This window comes from Eurypyga helias, unplaced genomic scaffold (genome assembly GCF_000690775.1).
Source record: "Eurypyga helias isolate BGI_N326 unplaced genomic scaffold, ASM69077v1 scaffold10367, whole genome shotgun sequence".
In the NCBI taxonomy this organism is placed as follows: domain Eukaryota; kingdom Metazoa; phylum Chordata; class Aves; order Eurypygiformes; family Eurypygidae; genus Eurypyga; species Eurypyga helias.
In genome coordinates, this window is record NW_010262296.1 from 76,718 (window position 1) to 98,808 (window position 22,091).

The 22,091-nt window shown below is 41.3% G+C and overlaps 1 protein-coding gene across 1 annotated transcript in view; it reads right to left on the reverse strand.

Moving 5' to 3' along the window:
• Nucleotides 1-22,091, reverse strand: part of LOC104512619 (kalirin) — a gene marked incomplete at both ends in the record, with an annotated part of 113,838 nt that overhangs the window by 58,317 nt on the left and 33,430 nt on the right. The window contains 7 exons of the mRNA XM_010155670.1: nucleotides 2,150-2,272; nucleotides 2,822-2,937; nucleotides 3,666-3,780; nucleotides 5,041-5,190; nucleotides 8,569-8,760; nucleotides 11,183-11,302; nucleotides 17,157-17,323. Of these exons, the coding sequence (XP_010153972.1) occupies nucleotides 2,150-2,272; nucleotides 2,822-2,937; nucleotides 3,666-3,780; nucleotides 5,041-5,190; nucleotides 8,569-8,760; nucleotides 11,183-11,302; nucleotides 17,157-17,323 (983 nt within the window). The remainder of the gene's footprint in view (nucleotides 1-2,149; nucleotides 2,273-2,821; nucleotides 2,938-3,665; nucleotides 3,781-5,040; nucleotides 5,191-8,568; nucleotides 8,761-11,182; nucleotides 11,303-17,156; nucleotides 17,324-22,091) is intronic.

A 22,091-nucleotide genomic window follows, 5' to 3' on the forward strand; every position in this document is an offset into this window, starting at 1 on the left:
AACAAACAGAATTTAAATCCAAATTCCTGGTCTACTATGAAATCCCCCATCAGTATTTTAGTTCCAGTTAGAGCCTAAACTCCAAAATATACACTGAGGCCCCAAAACCTTCCAGAAGTCTTTTCTCTTCCCCCTGGGCTCTGAGTGCCCCTTTGTCACTATGGTTTTCCATGTTGAGAACCTCTGTGCAAATCTGGCACAGATTTGAGCTAGCTATAAATTTCAGCTCAGATTCCAAATCTTTCCCAGGAACTGAAGGTGCCTGGACCCCACGTTTGAGCCAACTCAAGTACAAAATGCTTATAAAAACTGAGATATCAATGGTACAGACAGCTGTAATGCACATGTTGGTCCTCAAAAGCAAAAAAAAGAATCAGTCATATTCCCAGAGGCACTGGCAAGTTGCTTTCCAGAGAGGGGGAGAACTTTCCGCTCTGCCTGAAGCGAGATGCTGTCAGGTACTTGACATTATCAGCAAACTGGCCACAAATGGACAAATGCATGTCAGCCCATAAAACACCTAGCAGGTTTCAAACGCCAAACTAAACTAAAGAAATTTCACCAGCAAAATAAATTAACAGCAGAATTAGAGGCCACCTTAACACTTTAACTGAGCAATTAAGCAAGACTTGGTACGGAGGAGTAAAAATCTGATTTCCTGTCATGTTTAAAGGGTGATTCATTCCCATTCAAACTGGTGTTTTGCTTTCCAAACAATTGGTTTGGCCAGAAAGTGATTGGGATCAGGAAGGCTTTCAGTTACATCTTAATTTGAGAATAACACCAGGCTGGGAGTGACATGCATTTGCCAGATTGCATGTGGCAGTGAAAATACTCTAGGTCAGCAGTAGAAAAGTGATTTACTAGAGCCCTAGGGGGCAAGACTAGATGCATCAATGTAAGGAACAGCCAATAATGGTCAATAGGGATCAAGGTGTAAAACTCAGGCTAAGTCAAGAGTAGAAACAGTTTGGAAAATTCAGGATGCATTGGGATTATTCTGATTAAAATTAATTTATGAACTGGAACGTTAGGTCAATAGAGATCAAGGTGTAAAACTCAGTCTTAGGCTAAGTCAAGAGTAGAAACAGTTTGGAAAATTCAGGATGCATTGGGATTATTCTGATTAAAATTAATTTATGAACTGGAACGTTATTTCAGGTAGAGTGATTATGGGTGGTTACAGGCAAGAAGTACTGTTAAAGGAGTGCTGTACGGGTCCTGTCTGATCAAACTAACTTCCAGCCACTGCTAGTTATCTCCCATCTTCACAAACATGCAAGCTAAGGGAAAAGAAAGGGAACAAGAAGAACACAAAGCCTGTGAATCAAACCCATGGACAGCCTAAGAGGAATTTAAGGATTACAGAAGATCAATTTCAGGACACAGTGAAATGAAGCTACATAATTCCAAAGCCATGGCCTTGCTGCCGTCCAACTTTGCAATTCAGATCCTTATCAGTGACTGTTAATACCCCTGTGGATTCACTGTCTGTGAATTACCTATGGTTTGAATTAATTTGTCTGAAGCAGATCCAATCACCATTCCCTTTTAAACCCCACCAGATTTCTTAGAATTGCTCCATATAAATGAACACATTCCTGGGAACACAGCTTTGTATTAAAAAATGTTCACCCGTAGTTTACGAACCTATTTATTTAAAGTATTTTGTTGGGATCAGCAGATTATTTGTAACTAGATAAATGATCATCTGTGATCAACCCAGCTGGAATTAACGAACCAAACTGTGGTTGTAATGACAGAAGAAAGAGACATGGAATCCAAGATGACCTTGGATATATTCAGATCAACTAGCTGCTCTACATCATTCTTGTATGAGCATTTGAGGATGAATTAGGATAGGTCTCATTAGGTTGCTGTGAACTCTATGCAAATGGACTTCCTCTTCCTTCTGATCAGAACAAAAATGCTCCATAACCAGTACAGACCAAGGGGGAGAAAGCCTCCTTTTTGTGCTTATGTCTAGCTAAGAATGAAAGACCACAGTTTTCAAAAGGCATTTATCTTCTGGGCTAGGAATGTCAGGAGGAAAACAAGAGAATATTCTTACAGAGATATAAGGCTTTGAAGCACGATCATAAACATAGACAAAGGCAGATACCATACTTAGCTAAAAGTCACTGTCTACCTTGGCAGGTACTCTGAATTCCCCATATTCCTTCAGGAGTTCCTGAGTTTCTTCTGTTGACTCCCCTGTGGAGTTGTGAGTAGAGAGGTAATATTCGCCTGTTTCTTGGATCCAGTCTAAGGCCTGTGAATGTCAAAAACAACCGAAGGAAAAACAAAACAAACAGTCTTTGTATTTCAAGAACTAATCCTCTGACAAAAAGATATGCCAAATAAAGGATATCAAATCCATTAGGACTTAATACTGTGTACGCTAAAAGACTTCCTAGGAAAACATAGAAAGAATATAGTAATCAAGCCAGGTGGGAGAGGATACAAAAGTTGTATGTTTCGTAGGAGAAAAGGGAGTGTAGGGATACAGATAAATCTGCGCCCAGGGAAAGCAGTTTTCTCATTCAGTAATAGCTCAGTAAAACAGATTTGCTCTTATATTATTTTCAAACAAATTAACAAATCCAGAAATTAATCTGACCTGGCAAAAATATGTAGTTTTGTTGCGTTTTGCATTTTCTTAAACTGTTTTTCTAATCTGCAGTTGGCATCTTTTTAAAAATAGCAGTTTTTAAATACAACTTGAGATTGCAACAGGAACGCCACTCAGAGGCATTACACAGCTACAAGGAATATTTACACACTGCCAGGACAGAAAGATGAAGTGGGGTTTTTACAATACCTGCTTGGCACTGCGCTCAAAGACAACATATTGTTGGCACTGATCTAATCTTCGCTTCTTCAGGGTCCAGAAGTGAAGGACGCGGTTCTCCCTCTGCAGCAGCTCGCTCAGAATAGCTGTACAGCAAAGGAAACATCTGCATGATTAGTGATTCTGTGAGTGCATTCAGAAGCAAGCCATAAAAAGCTGAATTTACTCACTCTGCCTGAACCATATTCCCAAAAGCAGAACCCCTGTGATTGTACTTCTTTAAAGGTGTATCATCGGATTGTAAATGGTGCTCTTTTGACCAAAGGAAAGTAACTACAGACAGATACTTTTGCTGGTGATTGATTGAGGTGGTAGGACAATCAAACAGAATTCCAGAGACAAAAAAAAAAAAGCAGGTTCATCCTAGGGACAAGTAAGTGTAGGATTCATTGTTTCCCAGGGCTCAGCAGCAATAGGATGCTGTACTTGATAGGAGCTTATTCGTTGATCCGGTTTTAGATATTAAGGCAAAATAGTGTCTGATCATCTTAGCTGACAATCCATATGATGGGGGATGGCACAGTGTCACTCCCATGGACTCTCCCGAGAAGACAGAGAGAGCCCATGTTTCAAACCCCTTTCCTTTTTCTCCCCACTACCACTTGCAAGTGCCCAGCTCTGCTCCTGCCTAGCAGAAGAGGAATCAAAGGCCTCACCACCATCGCTACAGGTGTCAGGCATATGTATCATTTTAGAGACAGCAAATGGCAAAACTTAAGGTGCCTGCTCAGCACGTTCCCAGCTTTAAGTTGACCACACAGCAGTGGGGAAGGAAACAAAACCTTCAGTGTTGTTGTTGCACCAGTGCACCAACCTTTCACTTGCTGCTCGGGCCCCCTTGTATGGCTTGCTACTCCAGGCATGCTGACGTTGTTCCGGTGGATGTACTTGAGGAAAACCTCAGCATTCCTTCGTGCCAGCGTACAGGCCTAGGAAAAACAGTCCCCACCAAAAAGAGTCAGTAAAGATGAGCAAAGAAAACCAAGGGGACCCACGGGAGTTCTCTGCTTATTTTGCAAGGAGAAGTTTTCTTTCATATGGGAACACGAGAGCTTCAGCTAAGAGTCATAAACTCAGCTAATAAACTAACACCCTCATAAATGTATTATAACACATGAGTAATTTTGAATATAGTGGCTGATTTTATATATTAAGGCAAATTAATTACAGTAATAAAACAACTGGCTGGAAAGAGCTAGTACATCACACATTTTCAATCTAACCAAAGTTAACCCATCTTTCAGGAAAATTATTCATTGTTTCAAAAATTTACAATCTAGAGGCATAATTACTCCAGCCTTGCCTGCAAGCACAGTTTCATGTTGTATATCAGTTGTAGTGGAAGGTGGGAGGCTGGCTGCCAATTGACTTGACAGCCCGTCAGCTCCGCAGTTCTTACAAAGTAGCACCTGGAAGGAAATCTGTCTCCATCCTGGTGCTGCCCTGCACTGACACAATTGCTTCAGTTGTTAGTAGTTCTTCAGTTATTGGCTTGGAGGAGAGAATATGAAATGCAGGATGGTTTCTATAAGCCAACACCAAAATGCTGAATAATACCCATCATTTATAATGCTCATCATATGCAATTTTGGGAATTAGAACTCTGAACCACCACAACTGCTAACATCCTCCAAGTGCAATGAAAATACCACTTAATTAGTCCTGATGACATCTCTCTGAGATATGCATTTATGATAATGCTTATTACCCCTACTAGAACAGCATAAAACTGACCTAGGGCTTACACAGCCTGCCAGTAGCTGAACTGGAATTACACCTCAGCACGTCCTCTCAAAGTCACAGAATCACAGCATGGGTTGGGTTGGAAGGGACATTAAAGAGCATCCAGTTCCAACCCCCCTGCCATGGGCAGGGACCCCTTCCACTAGACCAGGTTGCTCCAAGCCTCATCCAGCCTGGCCTTGAACACTTCCCGGGATGGGGCATCCACAGCTTCTCTGGGCAACCTGTCCCAGTGCCTCACCACCCTCTCCGGGAAGAATTTCTTCCTGATATCCAATCTAAACCTCCCCACTTTCAATTTAAACCCGTTACCCCTTGTCCTGTCACTACAGGCCCTTGTAAAAAGTCCCCCCCAGCTTCCCTGTAGGCCCCAACTCACCAACGCTGCTCTAAACTGACTACTTAATGGGGAGTTTTCCTGATCTACTAGAGAACTAAAATGAGACCTTGAGAAAAGCCTCCTTCTGTTCCAGATGTTTGCTGATCAGAGGGATGACGTGGTCTATCTCAGCTGCTGGTCCAAGTTTATCTCGACCTCCACACCAGTCTTCATCCCTTCTGTATTCTTGTTCCAAGCTCTCTAATACGCTGCACACCTGAAACACGCCCATAGCACAACAATTAATTATCTGCAGTCACAATCAGGAGGAACATATTCAGTAACAGTCAATGTCCAATAATATTTCAGATCTAAATGTTTTGGACTATGGGTCATGACATGGAAGATAAGTGGATATGAAACAGGCCCTGGAGAAAATGGTCTAGCGGTTCTTTTTCCGCACAGGGCTCTCTACTGTTTGGGATGCAATTCATCTGGTTTAAGGGCAATAAATCCTTATTTTCTTCCAATGCGTAACTGGGGAGAAGCTCAAAAGGCTGAATCAAGGCAGGGGTTGGTGTTGGCCCCAGTAGATCATTCAGGAAACAATCCCTATTCCGGAAGGGTGCTTTAGATGTGTTTAAATCCCACTGAAGTCAAGGGACTTAGCACATACTTAAAACACATGCTTAAATACTTTCCTAAAACAAAATCTGAAGCTGGAACTAATTCTCTTCAGCTGCATGTTAGTTGCTCCCTATACAGCTTTTGTAGAGACTGATGGAAACCAACAGGCATTAGATCAGTGTCGCAACGTAGGTGGATGCAGGTGTTCCACTGTACAGAGCTTACACATGTATCTTTTATCTTGGTAGAATAATGGGAATGAGGTAAATAAACCAACACAGTCTGGAAACTGTAATGCAGTGGCCTTGGACAAGGCTGAGTCTTTTGCCTTGCAGATCCTGAGAGTAATTCTTAGTGGCCTGTGCAGACACCAGAAGAACTGCAAAAATTTTTTGGAACTTTCATCATCACTCCACTGCTGAGGTTACCCAAGATCCAGCCAATTATTGCTGGGGGTCCTGCTAACCATGTTCACCTTTTTCTTGCTCACGCCTGCAACTTTTATATGAACACAGTTATAATTCAGAGGAGCCTATGTGCTCAAGAGCCTCGTCTGGAAGAGAGTCCAGCATCACCCAGCAATCCTCCCCACTATTGCAGGCCATTTCCATACAACTCCATTCATGAATACATCAAACTCAGTTTTAAAACTGGTGAAGTGAGGTGAACTGATCAGCTTACCCTGCTGCCAGGCTAGTTCAAGGATCTTATGCGCCTGACAGTCTGAAATCACCTTCTTGCTTGGATGCAAACCAGCATTCATCCTAAACCATTTATTGGAGAGCAAGTGCCCCATGCATTATTCAGGCACTAAAAAGCACTTCCATTTTACTTCTTAGTTCTTGAAAACTTTCGTACTCTTGGATTTTGGTGACTTAAAAAATGAAAGTAGATGGACTGCCTGGGGTCCACACCTTTTCAGAAAGGATGGTCCCTGAACATGCAGGTATCATCTCTTTGTTAAGATGATTAAAGAAATGGCTATAAAGTGGGCTATCACTGAAGTCAGTAAAACTGGAGTGTTTGAAAGCCCAGGCTCCACCAGTTAGATCAAGAACACAGTATGCTTGGGGAAGACAGGCATGCCTTTGGCCGGTTGTGACAGTCCCTCCACCCTTTTAGTTGATTTTTCTAGATCCTCAGAAAATTCAGGATCCAATAAATTACTCGATCCACCATCATCCAGTCAGGGAGCAGACCATTAAGGACCGTAGGTCAGTCATGCGGCCTAGGAGAAGATAACAGACTACTTGCAGCAGTGAGTTTATGAGCATTCAAAGACTAAATGATCTTTGCCCTGAACATTTGCTGAATAGACACAACTAATGAATGAACTGCTGGGCACTGCAGCCTGCTTGGAAACAGGAAGAGACTGAACAGATAAATTACTGGCTATGCATAGTTTGGCCAGCACATTTAACTGTCTAAAGCACTAATGAATCCCTTAATGGTTTTCATTTCTCACAATCCCTCACCAGCAGTAATTCATTTCAATCTTGAATCCATCAGGGACTGTAAATCTGTTTGAAACTCTTCACAGTGAAAGACATTCATTATAAAAGGAATGAATCCATCTTAAACAGTGTTAAAAATGTATTAAACAAATGACACCAAAAAGTGGTCCATGGATCATCTACAGCTTCGATGTTAAGGAAAAAAATAATCCCCCTCCATAACGATATATTTAGTTGTGCTAAAAAACTTCCCATGACTGGTTCACTAATTGAGGAACTAACTGTGTGATAATAACAATAGAAAATTTAATGAAAACCACTGCTGCCTTTTGTATAAAACCACAGGTTCCTGCAATGTCCATGCTAGCAGGAACTGTGGGCTGCAGTAAATTACATCAGGCGAGGCTATTCGTATATCCAAGCTACGACACTAATTCTCACTGACTACAGTATAAATGGCATCTGTTTGTGCAAGGGATGAATAATCCCACCAAACCAGCGGCCAACTGGAGCGTGTTTTGCAATTCATGGACACCTGGAATGAAGTAAAGTTGTGTTAACATATAAATGGTTACTGCTGTAATTGTCTGTTGCAGATGGATTTAAGAGAAATCCCTCCGTATCTTGGCATCTTTTTTGGTATGGTGGCGTTTAACTACTAGTGAAAACACTGTCTAGTACAGCTCACAAACTTACGAGTACTTAATCACAAGGAGTTCTCAAGGATAAAACAGATTTATATTCCTCAAAATTAATTCTGATATCATGAAAACTTGAAACAAAAATGGTGGGATTTCAGAAATTTTTCCATTGGAAAGGGGAAAATTAAAAAAAGACCCAAAAAACCCCAACCCACTAAAACCTAACTTCAAGAACTACATTGCTTCACTGAAAACTTTCAGATGAAAGTTACTGCAAACTGCTGCCACTTTTTGTTTGCCTTTTTTTTTTTTTTTTTTGTTTTCCTTAGAGGTGTGTTTGTTACAGTACACATCAAAGAAACAATTTTGACTAGTTCAAACTTTGGTTTCCATGTGTGCCTTAGCATTGCTATGCCAACGGAGTATATGTCCTGTCAGTTAATTCGGCCTGTGCTGTAAGAATGTCTTCTTCCCTTGCTGGCAGATCACCCTCTGCACTCAGGGTCAGAGAAGAAAACCCACACCCGCCAGCACTGCTATATCGTGAAGTGCACTCACATTGCTGTTTACCAGCTGCGAGCCACCTGAGTGCTCACCACTGGCCCTGTTCAGGTGACAGAAAGGTTTATACGCACCTAGTGTGGGCATGAAGATATGCAAATATATGTAAAAAGAAAAAAGAGAGTTTTTAAGGGCAAGGAGGGCTGACTGAAGCCACGCTCAGGGATTACTCAAGGAAAAGTGAGAAGACCAAGCACTGCTCCCTAGTGGTATCAGCAGAGCAGGTATTTGGAACAGTTCAGCACTCTGGAAGAGTGGGGAGGCTGCACTGCTGATCTCGGCGAGAGGCAAGACCGTCGCACTATACGCTGGGAGCTGAACCCCAGGCTGTAGCAATATGCCGCGGCGCAGATGTGATACTGTTCGGCTCACCTGCTCAGAGGTTTTATAGAAGGCCACCGAGGCATTGACAAGTTTGAGCCTGTCCTCCATCTTCAGCATCAGCTGCTGCCAGTGCAGGGCCACCTTCTCAGCACACTCTCTGATAGCATCGGCATCGTAATGCCCCGCCTGCAGCAGCACTTCAGCTTTCTGCTGGACCTGCAGGGCACTCTGGTGTGTCTTCTGTAAGGAAGTGGCATGAAAGAGGGACTGTGTATGAGGGGAGGAAAGAGAGGTTGTATAGATGTGCCAGATGTATGGTAGAAAGGTGAAGTGAGGTGTGACCATGGAGATGCGAGAGAGTGAAACATTTTCAGTGTTATCTTCAGGTAACAGTTACTTTCTGCAAAGCATTTTAGTTTCAATTATTCACACACGTTTGCAACGAGTTACTAGCGCTTAGGACAAGGGGGCAGTGGCTAAGAGGGGTTAGCTCCACCAATTAGCTACTGCCCCTTGAGCAACAGCCCGGGGCGGCGTTCCCAGTGGATCCCTTTTGCCAGCGCCAGAGGAGGCAGCTGTTGTGCTGAGCTCCCACCCAGCCCGTGCTCGGTGCTGGCTGCATCCCACACAGTCCGCACATTCAAAAGCAAACACCAAAGAGTTGGCAAACTATGGGCCTAACCACCCTAATTTGATTTGTGCCAGGCAGTTTTCTGGCATCAGCAGTTTTACTCATGTGTGTAATTGTCCTGTCTGTAGGACACAAAACATCAACCTCAGAAGACATGAAGATGCCTTACTAAACGGTATGAAGTAGATCACAAACAGCAGCCCTACAAGATACATTTCTGAAAGCCAGCTCACTCATATCGGCGCTACACTATACTACCTTTAAGAGCAGAGCTAGGGGGAGTTGAGCCATTTTTTCCACCATTCCCAAATTTACACAGCAGTCACCTTACAGGCAGAACTGAATCACCTGCCCCACTCCCCAGCCCACACCAGCTCCTCTCAGAGTAACCAAGGGGTGGTTACACCTTCCTCTGTGGGCTGCTGAGAGGAAAATAGCCCCCAGCCCTTCACAACCTCCTCAGTAACTGTGTTCAGGCACGGTTTAGTCCAATATTTGATTTTAATCTTCTGAACAGAAGCCCTAAAATCTCCCAAAGACTGCTCTGTTCTGCATCCCATTTGTAACTGCTGCTGACAAATTCTCATGTGATACTTTTATGATCTAATCCTTGAACCTGGAAAGAAGCTTGAAATCATCTGGTAATACACTGATGAATAATGCAATGTAGAGAAAGCTATTAGCAAAAAAAGGATTAATACTTGGCAGAAACATTTAGGAAGATGTTCAAGAACAACTGGTTAAATTTAATATCCAGCTGCTTTACTGATGTTAAGAGTTGTAATACTTGTTTTAAACAGACTTTAAAGGATTTCAGCTGAAAATCAATTCCACATCTAGAATGCCTTTAGAGAACAGTCTGCCCTGTGTGCTTTGCTGATCTTTTGCCCATATTGAGCCTTAAACACTTTAAATATTTAATCTAGTGGTTTTTTCCCTTTGAAAACTTACTTTCCCCTTACTGTGGTGTAACCCTCTTCTCCCTCTGTGATCTGCATTTACCACCAAATACAAGCACTTCCCCAATGGCAGCAAGCTGCGATAACACAGCCAGTGGGTGTCTTGCTCCCCGCTGCTGTCTGGTGACAGCTGCCAAGATGCGGTCAGCACAGCTTGGTACCAGCCAGCTCAGACAGAATTGATAGAAAACTTCTTCCTTTTCCCTTAGGAGCTGCAGCAGCTGCTCCTTCTTTAGTGTGAGTGGAGCTGGATCGAAATAGGTCATTAGCTGAGATTTAAACTTCATATTTACTATCAACACTATAATGTACATTGACGTATTTATTACCAGAAGACATTAAAACACTCCCCCAAACCCAGGGATCTCTTCAAGTCTCCATTATGGAAATAATACATTCATAGGTTAAAGTTTGGTTTAGTTGTGGTTATTTTCAGCTTGTTCTTTGCTCTGTAAAAAGGTAACAACATGATCTGGGAAGCATACACATCCTGTTAAGCAGCAACAGGAGAAAGCAATGGCCCCTCTTTCTCACAACTGGAGTGAGCACACCCTGTGAGTGTAGGGTTTGCTCATACTGACAAGGATGGATAAAGCACTGAGCCTAACTGTGTCTTGCAGTGCCCTGCTCGGGGGAGGCCATAGCCCTCCGGTGCCTTCTCCTCCAAAGGAGAGCAACTCAGAGGAGGTGCTATTCCTCCTGCCATGTCCCGGCCCAGTGAGGAGGGCAAATCAGTTGGCTCAGGATTAGTGTTCAAGGGCCAGCTCGAAGATTTTTTGATCTTTTCAAGGGCCAGATCAAAGATTATTTTTTTACTAAACAAATTATCAGGAGATGCATGAGTGTAATTTTCATGTATGGAAAGGATGATATCTGGCAGCCAAAGAATTAGCTGCAGATGATAAATAATTTATTTCACAACTAACTTCTGGCTGCAATTCGAGTTTAATGATAAACTGAACTTCTAAAGTTTCTGTTCCTTCCTTCCTTCAAGCAAGCAGCGCTCAAGAGATAACCTTGTGTATGATGTTCACCTGGGAAGGAGAAAACAAAGTTAAGTTATTTGTGTTACCTCTATGGCCAGCTGAAACTGCTCATGCTCTCGCTGGAGCTGCTCAGCTTCAGAGAGGGAGCTTGCATTGACAAGGCTTGCGTTCAGCATTGATTCACCATTCCGGATCCAGCCAAGCACCTGTAAAGAAAGGACGTGCTTATGGAAAGGTTTTTCCAGTACAAAGGTTTATGTAGCCACTGATTAGAAAATGCTTCAGCCCAGCTAACAAAAAGGTATTTTGCCAAGTGTGGTCACTGAACCAGTGAGCAGAAAGAAATCCTAGAATAAGGACAATAACATAAATTTTTAGAGGGCTAAGATCTTATTCAAGAAGTTATGGCTTGAAGAATTAAACTCCTAAAGTACTGAAATGGACATTCAGATAGCAAAGAGCTTCCATTTCCAGGGTTTGATCACAAAAGTGAATGTTCCCCAGTGCAAATACCCCAGGGCAAAACCACAAAGGGAGGGAGATTTGAAGTTAAGCATAACTATCGCTCTTTTTTTTTTTTCAAATTTCTAGCTGGAATCATGGACCTTGCAACTCCTTTCTGTTCCACTTGCCTGTGTTTCTTGCATACAAAGTCAGAGCTTGGGGTGGAGAGGGAGTATGCACAGTTGGCTTCATCTGACACAGAGTTAAGATGCCACTGGAGTTTTCACCTGCATGCAGAGCTAGGAAGAAGTCCCAGGTCTTGCATTTTATATTTAATCAAGATGCTTTACTTCAGGGATATTCAGATTGTTTTTAGGCATGCAATCCATGCTGTAATGGCTGCAGAATCAAATCCTAAATATACATAATTAATATATCAAGCTTGTATTTATTCATTTAAGCAGCAACATTTTCTGCCATTTTAGGACACGTGTTTGGAAAATTAGCACCCAGAACACATGTGCAAGTTCTTGGCTGTGTTATCTCAGAGCCTATTTTCTACCTGTGTGGGTGTCAAATTATTCCAACAAATCCAGAAAGTTTCTAAATCCAACTCACAGATGCACAGGAAATCCAGACTGCCCAATCACTGCCTTAATTTAGCTTGTGATTTACAAAGCTCCAAGATTGACTTTGCTGCAATATTCTACATAGTAATTTCCCTTTTGTGCCATCATTTTCACCAAGTGATCCATTAAATTGCCTGAAAGAAATAGAGATTTTCTGTTTTCTTGTTTTTTATCATGTATCACCCTAGTTATAGCCATTCAGTTCCCTGTAGGGTAGGAAAATGAGTTTTCCCTAGGAAAAAGAAAGGGGAGCCATCTACACATGTAGCTGACCCTAATTTGTAGAAAATTACATTCTGCTCAGTACAACAGTGTGGAAGATTTCATTTGTCAGCTTTCTCCCTTTCATCAGCAGGTGTTATTGTTCCTGTGGGAAATGCAACAAAGATTTAAAGGAAAAGGAATCGGGTTATCATATGGCAATCTTTTTGGCTGGCATTTTCTCTAATCCATCAGACAAGAATGCTACATTATTGCCTACTACATGGTACCAAAAGCTGAAGTTAACCAAAGGATCACTGTATCTGGGAAAAACTTGAAGTGAGAACATCATCTGAGTCTCTAAATAGTAAATAAAATCACTGGAAGCCTCAGTCTTAAAATAAACTAGATTAGTGAAAAGCTAATAGGCAACAAGGTTGAGTGAGGAGGAAAAAAGACCATACAACCAAAAGCAGCCAGGTTTCCTCTAGTGTTGATGATCCATGTGCATTCCTCTGTGCAGCTGCCTTACTGACTCAAAAATCCTCAGGGTAAAGCAGTTCAGGTCAGGCACTAATGGACACCTTGTCTGCAATGCTTACCGCACCATTCTTGACCAAGGCTGCAGCCACCCCTGATTTGTGCCCCTCCAGCCTTCTGCAGAGTGTGGGTGCAGGCACTCCCCCTCCCAGGCCAGTGAGCACCCAAGCACTAGCAAATTTTTCTTGAAAGAACATAACTAATGATCCCATTCTACTTCCCAAAGCCTTAACACTTAAATGTCAGGGTCTCATTTGGGATTGCATCAGACTTTTCCATAGTAATGTTTTCCTCTTAAGTTTTTTCCCCTCTTCTTTTGTGTGTGTCGTTTACATACTGTGTAAAAAAAAAAAAAAAAAATTTACAGTTGCATGCCAGAAGCTTCTTAAGTCTAAGTGCAAACTCCAGTCACCGGCAGAGCCTTGCTTTGTGTCACTGATTTGGGAGCAGAGTGTGAGATGGCTGGAAGAGACCTTTTACACATCTGCATCTGCTTTACAAGACCTGCTCACAAATCGACTCCTACTTATATGGTGCTTGATTCCTTTTCATTCAAATACGTATGGAAGCTGCTAATGCAGCAACAAGACACTTCTCTGATCCTTTCCTGTGTTAACAGACTCGCCGTCATCTGACAACGTGCAGACAGGCCAACAGCACGAGATGGCTTTAAACAGACATTCCCTACAAATTACAGATTTTATCGACTTTGTAGAACCAGTGATTAAATAATTCTGGAGTTAAATAAATCTACAAAGACTCTCTTAAAAAGCCCAACCATTTTTTTTTATAATGGAGAAGCAGAAACACACTGACAGTGTCTTAGACAAGCCACTTGCCACCTTACAACAATTTCACTGCAAGGCACAGGTTGGCTAACATGGCAACCCCCATTGTGCTGAAACGACTCCTACCTTTGACTCCAATTTGCTTAAAACAGGCTACTCCTGCCTATGGCTCCTTTGAAATTTAACAATAGTACCAAGTTCTTCTAAAATTCATACCCTGAAACTGCCATCTTCACTGAACATAGAATCAGACCTTACAGGAAGATAAAGCGTGAGGCAGCTCTTGTGCAGCCGTCCTTCAGAAACGAGAGCTCTGCAACACAGAGTTTCTGTCTGCTGGTGTAGTTCAGCCAGAATGCCTCCCTTCATGTTCCAAAAAAAGACTTAAGGCCCTGCTAATGATACCTTTCAAGTTATGTGGGAAAAGATTTTCAAGTTTAAAAGGCAAAATAATGTAAGCGAATCTTTATCATCTCTGGACCCTTTGCAGCTTCTCTGAGAGGCTCTTACTACCACAAGACACAAGCACCAGCAAGGCCACCTTCTGTTGATTTTAACCATGTTCAAAACTGCATCAGGTTTCCAGGAGCTCTGTGACATCTGACTGGGAAAACCAAATATATTCAGCGTCTCTCAAATGACTGGTTCCCAATATCCTTTGGGCATATTCATCTGGAAGCAAATCGAATGCCAAACAGCAAAAGTGGATGGATAACAGGCACAAGAAAAAAAACAGACTTCTAAACAACCTGGAAAATAAGTGTAGTGGGACACTGTGAGGATATCTGGGAGTAAATTAGGTCAAGTTCAACACTTATAAAACAAAATGGAAATAAACCATACCAAGATACCATAAGAGGATAGGGAAGCCAAACAGCTGCAAGCACAGCATTAGAGTTTGGTTTTTAAACTGATCTCCATGACTCTGTTCTGCCATTATTTTTAGGTAAGCAATCCAAGCTCTGTAGTGTCTGTCGGAAATGAGTGGGATCCAAATGAGGGGAAAGCAGACTTGGTCAGGATCTTTCTTAATAAAAAAGAGTTTGGAAATCACTGATCTATACTGTTTCCACTCTAAAGCAGTTCACAGAACATCTCATTTGGAATTGCTCTGCTTTAATGGCCTCAATCTTCGACTCATTGTCTTGGCATTCGAACTCTCGGTGCATATGATATAAAGCAGAAATCCCTGGTAAATGAAACTTAAATAGATAGAGACAGTTAAAAGACTTTGTATTTCCATGAGCCATTATAGCGAAGCGCAAACACATGTACATGTAGCAGCCTTGACCAATATTACTGTGTCAGCAGAACGTAACCACAGCTACAGTAGGTGTCTTGCTGCAACCACATCTCAACTGACTCACGGGGGGAGAGCAATTTGGTAATGAGATCATCCATCGTCTCCGATGCACTAAAATGAAAGTGAAGGAAATCTGGAACAGACTGGAGATGAACTCCAAGCCAAAATCAATATATTTCCCAATTTCACTAAAAGCTTGGGAATATGACTCATCTAGAGGAAACCAAATAGATAGGGCACAAATATATTTTACCTTGCCTCTTTCTAAGGGAAACTGTAGCTGTAATTTATAGGTTAATAAGCAAAGGGGTCCTTAGTATTCAGCTCAACAAATGAAATGATTCTTCGCTCTTGGTTTGCTGAAAGGTCAACCAGTAATGAAGGCTTTGATGGTCCCAAGCTCCATTAAGAAAATACTAATTCAAGGCAGCTGTTCTCCTCTCAAAGTAAGTATTAGACAGTTCAGTCCTAAAACCATTTTCTTTGGTTAGATTTGGCTTTGTAACACAGTGAAGGTCCAGCAGATACCTGATAACAAAGCAAATATCATCAGACACAAATATCATCAGCAGAGAGTGCAGCACTGCCACTGTAGGGCTGCAGGAGCAGCCACAGGGTGGGCTGACTGGCACTTCATCCAGGTCAAGTAGTGGAGTGACACTTGCTCAGATGGTGACAACCTGCATGTTTAGCATTTCTGCTACACATATTACTCCTACCTATTTTCTATCATAAGTTAAAATGGCTCTACTTCATCATAAACCTACTGCACAAAACTCCAAGCTTAGCTAAGTTGTGTGCAAGAAACTTTGGTAACCTAGGATACACCTTAAAATCATATTAAGCTGGTGATTATGAATATCAGAGAGTCTCTTTTTTTTTTTTTCTTTAATTCAGAAGAAAGCCAAAGCACTGTCTAGAGCTCTGGAGATCCATGAGGAGTTGGCCTTCAATCATCACAAATGCAAAATGACTACATTTGCAAAATAAAACTTTATGAGAGTTCTGTGCTACTACTCATTTAGGGTTGCAAAATCACATCAAAGTGAACTTTGAAAGAAAATGTGTGTGCTGATGTTGGTGCTGCCAGCTTCCAGTTTGAGAGCTGTCCAAAAATGAAGGAATTTTTGTCATCAGTGATAAAACAATTCAGGTAAAGCATCACTCAAATATTCCCTTTTGAAGGAAGAATAAGTAGTCACGTGTATTGAGCATTCAGTCTTATTTTTTTAGTAAACAAAGAAGCAAATATTTTTCATGAACACCGTGTATTTGCGGGAAAAAAAACTAACCAACCAAACAAAACCCAAACCAAAGCTACAAAAATACCCAACCAAACCAAAAACTCCAATTTGTCCTGGTAAAACAGAAACTTGAATATTCCAAGTGTCTGGAAAAATGTTCCTGGTTTTCCTAATGAAACCAAGACCATCCCATTAAAATCCAGACATACACTGAAGTCTGAAGCCACCTGTGGATTAGGAAGCAGGAAGTGCAGTGTTATCCTGCCGTGGCAAAGGAAAACAAAGAAATGTGAGGCATCCAAATTAAATGTCAGGGGAAACCTAGGGCAGCAGAACACATCTGCCTACACTAGGATGAAATCTGGAAGAAAGGCAGTGTAACAAAACTAAGATTTATAAACAAGTCCTAGGATCTAGAGACCACAGACAGAATGTTTTATCTCACCCAGATGATGTTAAAAGATTTCTGCAGGTCAACAGATGAATTGCAATAAATGAAAAGGTGAAACGACTGTAACATCATACTTGGACCTCACAGCTCAGTTATCCTTTGCTTTGGGCCAATTCTCCACAACAGCTTAAGTCTGGATCCCAAATCAAATCATTATATTCCCAGAACACATGGAGTGGGAGGCAGCTTCTCCAGTTGAGAAGTTACAGGGTCAGTTCTGCCCAGACTTCCCAAAAATACTCACAAAGCCAAATATATGCACACTACAGGGGACAGAGCCCTTAGTTATTTCTAAAGGGTCATGCTGCAATCTGTCAGCACATCAAGTATTGCTATGGAAAGGGAGATTAAGATTATCCATCTCTAAGGTATGTGATTTGGCAGAAGATGGTTTAGCAGTCTGCATGTATGTAATGGCTGAAGATGCATTTAAGACCCTTAGGTGTGGTTAAAAACTCACCTGCTTGACTTCAGCCTGTAGGTGCCGGAGCTGTAGGCACTGCTCTAGCCTCTTGTGAGTCTGGTCAGCATTAAGCTCCAGCTCATGCTGTTTCTCATGAAGGAATTCCAGCAGTTCTTGAACCTGTGTTGCAAGATCAATGTCTTTTTCACAGATCAGCTCAATGCCTGCAACAGAGAAAGAGGGATCATTACACTTACCTGAAATTTCAGTTGTTGCACCCAACACATTTGCAACTCTCCGAGCAATTCTTTCTCACTAAACTCTCAGACATGCAATATTTGGCTTTCCCAGTTTCCTATTCTGCATCACTGTATTTTTCTACAAAGCAGGGTTTCTCTGGTGATCATTGCTCATCTCACCCATCAGCATCTGGCTAGTAGGACATGATTTAAGCACGCCTTTGCTCAAAAACTTGCATGAACATCAAATTGAACAAAAAAAAATACAGGAAAGAACTCTTTTTCTTATACCAATTTGTTAACTTAGACTTTAGAAATGCATGTTGAAAAGAACTTAGAAGAGAAAAAAAGATAAGGAACAAAATAGAAAAGTGAAATAAAGGATGTAAACTCTAGTTGCCAGATCTACTTCAGCACTACAAGCATGTGGAACTCCGCAGTGCAAAATTTTTTCCATCTGGGCACTTTAGAGGATCATTAACAACAAAGTAGTTTAAACTAACCTATAGTTCATTCAGAATTATTCCACAGACTGACCTTCATCCAGTCCTCACACACCAGAGAGAAAAGGTGGCTTAGTACTCTATTCCCCATCCCTTGCATCCTGCATGAAATTGCTAAACTGCTGAATGACCTAGTCTAATCTCATAGCTGACCCTGACTTGATCAGGAGGTTGGAGTAGAGACCTCCTGAGTCCCTTCTTCCTCCTGAATTGTCTTACGACCCCTGTGAGCCTTGTGTGGTTACACAGTGCGCAGAGATTCACATCTTCCTCCTTTACTGCACTGGTGCGATAGCGTTGCTGGGTACACTACCAGTGTAATTGTGAAAGTTTGGCCTGGAGGAAATAGGATGTTAACCCTCGTTACTGTAATCCCTGTGATTATAAACTAATAAAGACCCAACTCTTCCCTTATTGAGGTCTACTGGAATTTTGCCATTGGCCTCAATACAGGGAGGATCAGGAACCTATTATAAGAATAATCAGAATGCCGTAAAGCTGAGAAAACCTTACACTTTCCACCCAAGCCATTTGACTGCATGGAATAATAGGACATTAAAAAATGTGTTAATTAGAAGCTGCTGTAGAAAAGGCTTGGACACTATTTAAAAAACCCATTTAGAAAGATGCCTTTTCTTTCCCCTTTATTCTCCTCAGAGACTTGCGACTTATTTTCTCTCTCAGAGGGATATCTACAGAGGACATTACACAAAACAAATGTGAGCTTATGATCAACTGTATCCTCTTCTTCCTGGTTTTATCAGAAAAAGCACATGGGAATGCAAGTGATTGGTTTATTCCCTTTTCCAGCCAAAACAAAACTGTTCCTTCATTACCAAATAAAGTGGAATGGCCCCTGGCTTCCCATTTAGAACTGGAAATTTAATATATGTTTCTATTCTTGGGAGTGAAGTTCCTTTCAGTTGCCAGACACCAGGCATTGTTGCTACAATTAGCCTGCATATGGTTCTGTATCCTCAGGACATGATGGCTTTTTGTATGCTTGACTTCACCACACCTATTCGATATTAAATGCACAGTTTTCCTTCATGCACACTCAGCCGGTATGGTTTTGATTGTACTAACTCATCAGCAGCAACCAGTGAACTGCCTGGGATGCTATCCAAGGGCAGCCTGTGCTCCCTATGATGAATGATCTGCCCTTTCTTCCTTGTCATATGTCACGCAGAATTATTCTACAGTGCCAGCACATGCAGTGAGAACACTTATTCTTCTCCAAGATTGGGTTTACAAAACAGAAAGCCCTGTTTTCAGAATAATTTCATACTTATTATCTTTACACTGTGATTTTATAAAGAAAAGCATAGCTGATTTTCCGATAAACCAAATTTGGTTGCCATTTTCTTCTAATGTTTCGGCCAGTGAAGGACAATGAATTGAAAATGTTTTAAATATTACAGAAAAGAGTACTGAGCCACAGTAACTGGCAGCCTACAAAACATACATTAGTTACACGTGAGCTATTTGCGATGTGAGATACTATTCTGCGTAAGGAATTGCTTTCTGATCTGTACAAAGCTGGTTTAGAAAGTGTTTTGAACCTGTTCTTAGGCTGAACTATTGCTGGTGACAGGGAAGTTTTATATCCTCTTCCTTGTAATATAAACTATAGTTTAATTAACTATAAATGACATCACAAACAAAATGAAATAGATTTGCATTTCCCTTTTAAGCAATACAACACTGGGAAAAGATGCGAATGATGTTAGCTTGACAACCAGGAAACAAAAAGGCTCTGAATTTTCCACATAACAGGTAGGGACTGTACAATTTTGCCCAACATCAGCTTTGCAGTGTATTTCAGGTTTGACATTTTTGACTTTTATGACTTAGAAGACAAATTGCTTCTAAGACATAAAAGATAGCTCTGTAAATCATGAGCAACTCTTAATTCTGGTGCTCACTGTGACAATGATATCAAAAATACAAATTGACTTTAACAACCAAATAAAATTGGGCAATCAATTAATCAGCTATTAGAGTGCAACTACTTTTAGTACCTAGAAGCAAAATAACTAAAGCGTGTTTGTTAATGAATTACGCGGATGTATCATCACTGCAGTTCAGGTCGAGATGTTAAACCGCTGCTAACCGCTGCTGTTTATGATCCTAAACCTTCTGTAGGAAATAGGGCTTGTTCAGCCTGGAGAAGAGAAGGCTCCGGGGAGACCTTATAGCACCTTCCAGTGCCTGAAGGGGCTACAAGGAAGCTGGGGGGGACTTTGTACAATGTCCCTTCCAACCCAAACCATTCTGTGATTCTGTGAAATGCATTTCCCCGAAATGTCTGAGCTGCCACTTTTGAAGACACTGGGCCCTTTCAACATACCAAGTTAGACACCTCAAAATCAACCTCCATTTTTGAGAATATTTGCCTGCATATTTAGCTTTGCAATCAGTAGAGCTACAATCAAACTAGAAAAATAGAAGATAGGTTCATTGAAATAAAAAGTGCTGGCTCATTAAAAAGTCCAGACTTCTTGAGAACACTGATATAATACTCTCTAAATACAAATATATCTTCTGAAGGACACAGATTTTAGTGAGGCTTGACGACAATTTGAAAGCACTGCAACATTTCGGAAACACAACCTGACTTCCAGATTTTAAATATCCCCTAAAAAACCCAAACATTTCTTTGAAGAATAATTATTCTGATGGTGAAAACAGACTAATCCAAACCAGGCTCGCCCACACGTGCCAGAGTGGCAGAAGAAACCATGGGAACATAACTCTGAGCTGTATGGAGCTCTGGCAATACTGAACTTGTGTAGAGGCCTCGCATGCACAGATGCCCTCAATATCTGCACGAACTTTGACAGGGTGCATCCCAGGATGACTGTATTTATTGTACCAACATGACAATGTACACAGGAATTTCCAGACGCTCCACAGCCTGCTAAAAATCACTGCTTCAAATCTGCATCGGGCATGCAAAAATCATGGGTGAGTGTCTAAAACTTTCTTTTTTTCACCTGCACAAGATTTCCAAGTGAAAAAGGCATCATGAGCAGAAAATCCTGGATGTAATTTTATCTGACAGACTCACTAGCTTAAAGATCTCCAAGCCAAATGTCAGAGTAATCAAAAATGAATCCGTTTCTTGTGTGACACGATAAAAAGAATAAAGCTCAAAGAGAATTATAGGAAAGGGGAGAAACTTGGTCAATTAAGGGACTAGTTAGGTAGAATGCCCATGAAAAAAACTGCATTTTTTCTGGCTTTATCTTCTATGGCAACAGCTTAGTTTTGATTGTAGCGGGGGTGACACTGCACAATAAGAAGCAGCAATAGCAGCTGATTTCTCAGAATCCCTGCAAGTTCGCAGCTCTAGCAGTAAGAACAATCATCCCTTAACTTATGCACTGAACAACTGTGATACAGCATTCCGAAAGGAGGAGTAAAATTAAATGAATTTTTTATGGAGTATAACTGTCCTTTATTGAAAGGAGAAACAGTAGGCTCCCAAGAGCAATCTCTCTCCCTTATTTTGCCATTCTCCCAGCATTTTGCATTCCGTGCGTGGCAGACATGACCATTACCTTTGATTAACTACAGTTCCTCTACACCCCCAGGAGGCTTCTGCTTCCTTGCGTTTGGGAGCAATGGATTTTTATTGGGTAGGTTTCATAGAAAGTGATCTTAGATAATCTTACAAAAACATTTTAAAAGTCACTTCATTTAGTTGTTAATCTTCTGTCAGCAATCCAAAAGAAATTGTTTCTAACTTCTTGAGAAACAAAGAATATTTTTTTTTTCCTAAAAATCAGTCACTGAGACTCCTGAATGTGCTCTGTTCTGGATTTTATTCCCTACCTCCCATGGATTCCTACTCATATTAAGAGTCTTCTAGGATTTAAAAAAAAAAAAAAAAAGCAAGCAAGCAAGCATCATAACTGATGTATTAGGACAAGATTTCTACCCCAGAAAGCAAGGGAGCTGAATTTCAGGACCAGGTGTAGTGTGAGCAGATCTCAGAAGCTCATGTGCATGGTTCACACAATGCACCGAATTTTCTAGTTCACAACATACTCTTGTGGCATTCCTTAAGCCTCTGCTGAGTGCAGCTTGCCAAATCAGGCTGAATGCTGCCAGATTTTATTTTTTTTAAAAGGTGGGTGTCTAGAGGTAAAAAGTTTGCCAAAGAATAAAACCATAAAAATCCTTCATATTTTGAAAGTGCAAAATGGGAGGGAAAGAACAGGAATTGCTCTTGCTTTGCACTCTTT